Below are 7,009 nucleotides of genomic sequence, written 5' to 3' on the forward strand. Positions count from 1 at the left end.
ACACACACACACACACACACACACACACACACACACACACACACACACACACACAAACTCTTTGTTATCATTACCTGCTTGCGGTTGCCCCCAAACATATGTATGTTATCCTGGACCCACTGGAGGGCCATGCGTTGGTCTAGGAGCCCCACATTCCCAGGGGCCTCCGAAGAGCCAGGAAGAGCCAGGAAACCAAAGGCCCCGACACGGTAGTTCATGGACACCACCACCACCTTCTCAGAGTGGGCCAGGTAACGTCCATCATACACATCCAGGGACGAGGAGCCACTGTAGAACAATACAAAACAATATACCATTATTGCCCATATGTTACATGGAACAATGGAACTTTGTCTCTGGATAGAGAGCACGTTGTCTTTTGTTCATTTATCAATCAGATATCACACACACCAAGCACCCCTGGATGGAGAGCATGTTGTGCCTTGCACAAGGGCACAATTGTAGTTAAGGGATTGTTGTTAGGATGTGAACTCAGAAGCCCTGTAGTTGCCAGATCAAACCCTCCAGTTGCAGGGCCATCTGCTTAGCCCACTGGGCGACCTACCTGTAGAAGCCTCCACCGTAGATCCACACCATTACGGTGAGGTTGTGAGGTCTGGGGGAGGTTGGGACCCAGACATTGAGGTATAGGCAGTCCTCACTCATCTCCCTGTTGGAATCAGATCAAATCAAACTGGATTTAGTGAACATTGTGGCCTTGCTAGCTACCATCACAACTGGTATTATTTAAAATCCATTGAAAATCACAAAACACACTTTACAGTAAAATAATGAAAGGAAGTAAAAGAGAATAAATAACATGAAAACCAAATGGCCCCGTTTCCTACATAGTGCACTACTTTTGACCAGAGTCCTAAGAGCCCTAGTCAAAAGTAGTGCACTAAATAGGGAATATAGTGCATTAAGGGACGCACAAAGAGGATGTCTTAAACAATCAACCAGTTAGGGTTCCACATCTCAGAACCCTGGAAAATGTAAAAGTAAATGTAAACCTGTTCGGGTTCCACATCTCAGATCCTTGGAACCCGGGGAAAGAGGTGTCAATGAACTGATAGCAGGCGTTGGGGTAGGAGCTAGCGTCGAACACTCCCGACCACGGCTTCTTGGGCTCCGCCTTACGGAAGCGCTTCTTGCCCAGCGGGGGCTCGGCGAATGGGATGCCGAGGAAAGCAGTCACGTGACTCCTGTCGGGCGTCGGTAGGCGGATGCCYCGTAAGCTTCCTGCCCGCGTTGTCACGATGAGTTCCGGAGAGTCGCTCTGGGAACAAGAGAGTGAGGCGAGGAGCGAGAGGAGGAGGAAGACGATGGAGGTCTTCATGATGTTGTTGTTTTCTGTGTTGTTTACTTCCTGGTTCTGGTTTCAGGTAGTCAGAAGTTTGTGGACTCTGTTCTGTCTGGAGTCCCTCAGATCTAGATAAAGAGAAAGAGAAAAAGAGGAAGAAATAATGAAAGATAAATATAGATATTTGGAAAAAGAGAGAGAGGGAGGCTTGGAAAAAGACAGGGGCTTGATAGGGATTTACTAAGCGACTGCGTGAGGTCGGCTTTAAAAAGACAAGGGAAAGGAAATAACTTGAAGCAATATTCAATATTGAAGGAAAACATGACACTATAGGAGTCAAATTAATCAGACCAACTCAGCTGATACGGCCGCAAGGATCTCTAAACACACACACGTGAAGTTGTAGGTTGTTGTTCAGGTTTTGCGATGTATGGTTGCCATAGCAACATAATTAGTTTGGGATACATTTATATTTATAACTGTCACTTTAGTGTTAAGTCTTCCAACATTATAATAACTTCACTTTAGTGTTAGTTTCCATACATTTATATACTGAGTCCATACTTTAGTGTTTAGTTTCTCCAACAATTATAACTGTCACTTTAGTGTTAGTTTCCTTACAATATAACTGTCACTTTAGTGTTAGTTTCCATCTACAATTATAACTGTCACTTTAGTGTTAGTCCATACATTATAAACTGTCACTTTAGTGTTAGTTTCCATACATTTATAACTGTCACTTATGTTTAGTCCCTTACGATTATACTACTTAGTGTAGTTCCTATACATTTTAACTGTCACTTTAGGTTTAGTTTCCTTACATTTATAACTGTCACTTTAGTGTTAGATCCATACATTTTATAACTGTCACTTTAGTGTTAGTTTCCTCACATTTATAACTGTCACTTTAGTGTTAGTTTCCTTACATTTATAACTGTCACTTTAGTGTTAGTTTCCTCACATTTATAACTGTCACTTTAGTGTTAGTTTCCTACATTTATAACTGTCACTTTAGTGTTAGTTCCTTACATTTATAACTGTCACTTTAGTGTTAGTTTCCATTATATTTAAACTGTCACTTTAGTGTTAGTTTCTTTACATTTATAACTGTCACTTTAGTGTTAGTTTCCATACATTTATAACTGTCACTTTAGTGTTAGTTTCCTATGCATTTATTAACTGTCACTTTAGTGTTAGTTTCCATTGCATTTATAACTGTCACTTTAGTGTTAGTTTCCTACATTTATAACTGTCACTTTAGTGTTTGTTTCCATACATTTATAACTGTCACTTTAGTGTTAGTGTCCATCATTTATAACTGTCACTTTAGTGTTAGTTTCTTACATTATAACTGTCACTTTAGTTAGTTTCCATACATTTATAACTGTCACTTTAGTGTTAGTTTCCTTACATTTATAACTGTCACTTTAGTGTAGTTTCCTTACATTTATAACTGTCACCTTTAGTGTTAGTTTCCTTACATTTATAACTGTCACTTTAGTGTTAGTTTCCATACATTTATAACTGTCACTTTAGTGTTAGTTTTCCATTACATTATAAACTGTCACTTTAGTGGTTAGTTTCCTCACAATTATAACTGCCACTTTAGTGTTCGTTTCCTTACATTTTGCATCATTCCATTACTAGATTATAAATTTGACTTGTCACGCCCTGACCTTAGTTATCTTTGTTTTCTTTATTATTTTGGTTAGGTCAGGGTGTGACGAGGGTGGTATGTGTATTTTTGTCTTGTCTAGGGTTTTGGTATGTCTAGGTGTGTGTGTGTAGTCTAGGTGTGTGTGTGTAGTCTAGGCATTATGTAGGTCTATGGTGGCCTGGATTGGTTCCCAATCAGAGGCAGCTGTTTATCGTTGTCTCTGATTGGGGATCCTATTTAGGTTGCCATTTTCCAGTTTGGTTGGTGGGTTATTGTCTATGTGATGTTGCATGTCTGCACTCGTTGTTTATAGCGTTCACGTTCGTTTTTGTTGTTTTGTATATTTCATGGATTGAACAATCGATTGGCAACTTTCAGGATGAATCAAACCACTATTTTTGATTCGCCAATATATTGTGTGCATAAAGGCTCTCTAACCCTGTTGTTTTTATTATTCAAAAATACATTCCTAACCCTAAATAATATACAAGATCAGAGTATTTTTAAATCTACCAATTATCACTGAAAAGGAGACAAATATGCTTGTATTTACATGGCTTTTTTTCATTGTCCATAATATTCTTGATCGTTCTCTCCATACGTTCTTGTGTCTGTCGAGAACATTCCAATTAAAAAGGTACACCACATTTAAAGGGATGGATTTAGATAAATGTGTTGAAAACCCTATTGATTGAAAACGCCACGAGAAAATCTGTTGGCCGGCAAAGGTTTTTCAGCGGATGGATTAGATGTATTCGGTGTCAGGTTTTGGCCAGGACTGTTCAGGTTTTGTTCACTAGATGTCCCCCTTGCACCTTTTTTGTACCTTTTGTTTTTCTTGCCCTAATTATTGTTTGCACCTGTAAGTCATTCCCTTGTTAGTATTTAAACCCTGTGTGTTCCTCAGTTCCTTGCTCAGTGTTTGTATGTTAGCACCCAGCCCCAGCCTTTGTGATCATTTTTCTCTTGTTGGATTTTCCAGAGGTTCTCTGGTTTTGTTCTCGTGTATTTTTGGATTGGTCTTTTGAGGTTTGTTTTTTCCCTTGCTGTTTTTACCACTTTGTGGATTTTCTTTGTATTTTGGAAGATATCTATTTTTTATTAAACCACCATCTCTAGTACTGCTGTGTCTGCCTCATCTTCTGGGTTCTGCCCATTATTAGTGACTGTTTCTCGCACCGGGTCCTGACATTCGGCGCGTGCAAGTGAACCACGCCTGCAAAGCCTGTTATGCACCTGCATAAGATAATAATAACAACTACTGAGAAGTGCGTAGGAAGGCGTGTGCGTAGTAAAGGCGTCCAGGTGGTAGTCGAGGTAAACAAGACTTTGTTTTAGTCAAAAGACTTTACGTGTGCCTCTCTCTCTCGCTCTCTGTGTGCCCACGCGCCACTCACAAGACGCCAACCTCCTGCTTTTAATCTAATTATAGAGCACATATCTATCCATCAATCTAGGCCTATCTATCAATCTATCTCTATGGAGTAGCCTATATCTTGTAACATGTAGATTAGACATACAGCCTATAGTCTGTAGATGATATGGCGTTATAGCAGCAAACCAAGCCATCTTGTTGTGACAGTAGCACCATAGACAGACATACCACCCTGCATACCACTGCTGGCTTGCTTCTGAAGCTAAGCAGGGTTGGTCCTGGTCAGTCCCTGGATGGGAGACCAGGTGCTGCTGGAAGTGGTGTTGGAGGGCCAGTAGGAGGCACTCTTTCCTCTGGTCTAAACAAAGATCCCAATGCCCCAGGGCAGTGATTGGGGACACTGCTCTGTGTAGGGTGCCGTCTTTTCGGATGGGACGTTTAAACGGCGTGTCCTGACCCTCTCTGAGGTCATTAAAGATCCCATGGCACTTATCGTAAGAGTAGGGGTGTTAACCCCGGTGTCCTGGCTAAATTCCCAATCTGGCCCTCAACCATCACGGTCACCTAATAATCCCCAGTTTACAATTGGCTCATTCATCCCCCTCCTCTCCCCTGTAACTATTCCCCAGGTCGTTGCTGCAAATGAGAACGTGTTCTCAGTCAACTTACCTGGTAAAATAACGGTAAAAAAATAAAATAATAATAATTATGCAACATCAAGGAGCATCACACACACACACTCCAGGTAGAGTCCTGGTAACCCAGCTACATTACGCTGCTGCTGTGTGTGTGTGTTATGTCACTGCCAGCAGAGGTAAACATACATCAGACATTCCTGACATGGCCAGGAAATGTCTGTCTGTCCTGATCTTTCCAACATGGCACAGGATCACAGCCATCAGGCTAGACTATGAAATTGGTTGCCATGGTAAGCCCAATGACGCTATTAAACGGAAAGACATGGAAGGAGACAGTCATGAGCTAATGGACAATGAAAGATAATAGGCCTAATAATAATAATAGTAGTAATATGAAAGATAATAGGCCTAATAATAATAATAGTAGTAATATTAATAGCAGGCCTACAATAAACACTGATTTGGCCTACATATACCGTGTTGCTCAACGCACAGATTTGACACAATTGCATTTGCAACATAATAATAAGCCTAGCTATATAATCCTGTATGTTGCGTTTCGCATCCAGTGTTCATGTATCAAACACGACGCCCACTGTCTATAAAATATATTACAAACACAACAGACGAGACATCGGCAATGTATGAACCAAACAGATGTGTGCGAGGAGAGGAACGCCAACAAACACACGTGTCTCGCTCAGTGGTCTCACCATGGAAGGCGCGTCACACACACAACGACGACAGCACAGTAGCTATACCCCACCACACTCACGCAGTCACCCCCTCTCTCCCTCCCACCTCTCTCGCTCTCTTTCCCACCATATCCAATTGCATGATCATGTTGCCGGGGTGAATGAATATCCCACATTCGAATGTTCCAATTCTATTTCACTCACCGACGAGAATGACAGAGGCGCGAGGCTAGATCGTGTCATTTCCAGCAAAATGTCTATAAAAGGACAGACAGCAGCTGCTGCTGCACGCACGGAGTTCGAGCCGAACCGAGCGCACCACTGGGCTCATGGTGTGCGTTTTACCTTACCTGGCTAGTTAGTAGCCTAGTGGGTCCAACCCGGCTAAGGACGCTGCTTCGCAGAATCCCCTGGGAGACAAGCGACCCTCCTCGCACTGTCAAKCCTATTTAGACGACGTTAAACCAAGTGTCCTCAGCACAGTTTGGGGGTGAGGGAGGGTTTTGTAGTCGGGGAGCAAAGACGCGCGGTTTAATTACGGTCTTCGCTGTTCTGTCAGCCCTAGGTGTTTGTTTAATGTGCCGGTCTCTCTCTCTCTCTCTCTGTATTGAGTGGGGGTAGTGACCCTTACTATGCTGCTAGGACGACGGGGGAGACTGCCGTACGAATGAGAAAAAAATGAAAAGTAGTAGGCTACTCAGAGGAAGTCTCGCGAGAAGTCCCACTGCTCCTCTCAATTCAAGGGGCTTTATTGGCATGGAAAACGTGTGTTTACATTGCCAAAGCAAGTGAAATAGATAATAAACAAAAGTGAAATAAACATAATTTTTTTTACAATAAACATTACACTCACAAAAGTTCCAAAAGAATAGAGACATTTCAAATGTCATATTATGGCTATAAACAGTGCTATAACAATGTGCAAATAGTTAAAGTACAAAAGGGAAAATAAATAAACATAAATATGGGTTATATTTACAATGGTGTTTGTTCTTCACTGTTTGCCCTTTTCTTGTGGCAACAGGTCACACATCTTGATGCCACCTTCCTCCAGTTCATATTTTTTTGTGTCTGGTGCACCTGGAATCAGCGCACGCACTGAGTTCCCAGGTCTAAACCAAAAATGTCTTCTTCAGTTTAAGTGTCAGAGAGACAGATAGTAATTATAAAAGTAAGTATAAACCTATTAAACTGTCTTGAACGATCTGAATGAAGCCTTGACATACCGGTGTGATAAACGTTAGATAAAGTGAAGTGTAGCGTGATGTGCTTTCTGGCACAAAATGGCTGCCGCTCGTTACATCACCATAGTGAAGGGAAAATCTAGAGACACAACTGGTC

At 41.7% G+C, this 7,009-nt stretch overlaps 1 protein-coding gene across 1 annotated transcript; it reads right to left on the reverse strand.

Moving 5' to 3' along the window:
• Positions 1–58: 58 nt before the first annotated feature.
• On the reverse strand, positions 59–6,324 carry LOC112079244 (acetylcholinesterase-like; the record flags this gene model as incomplete). The annotated part of the gene is made up of 4 exons (XM_024145243.2): positions 6,019–6,324; positions 1,014–1,431; positions 566–670; positions 59–288 (listed from the first exon to the last, which is right to left on the reverse strand). Coding segments are annotated over exons 2-4 (661 nt in total), but the record flags the coding sequence as incomplete, so codon positions are not given.
• Positions 6,325–7,009: the final 685 nt, after the last annotated feature.

This window comes from Salvelinus sp. IW2-2015, unplaced genomic scaffold (genome assembly GCF_002910315.2).
Source record: "Salvelinus sp. IW2-2015 unplaced genomic scaffold, ASM291031v2 Un_scaffold7344, whole genome shotgun sequence".
Classification (NCBI taxonomy): domain Eukaryota; kingdom Metazoa; phylum Chordata; class Actinopteri; order Salmoniformes; family Salmonidae; genus Salvelinus; species Salvelinus sp. IW2-2015.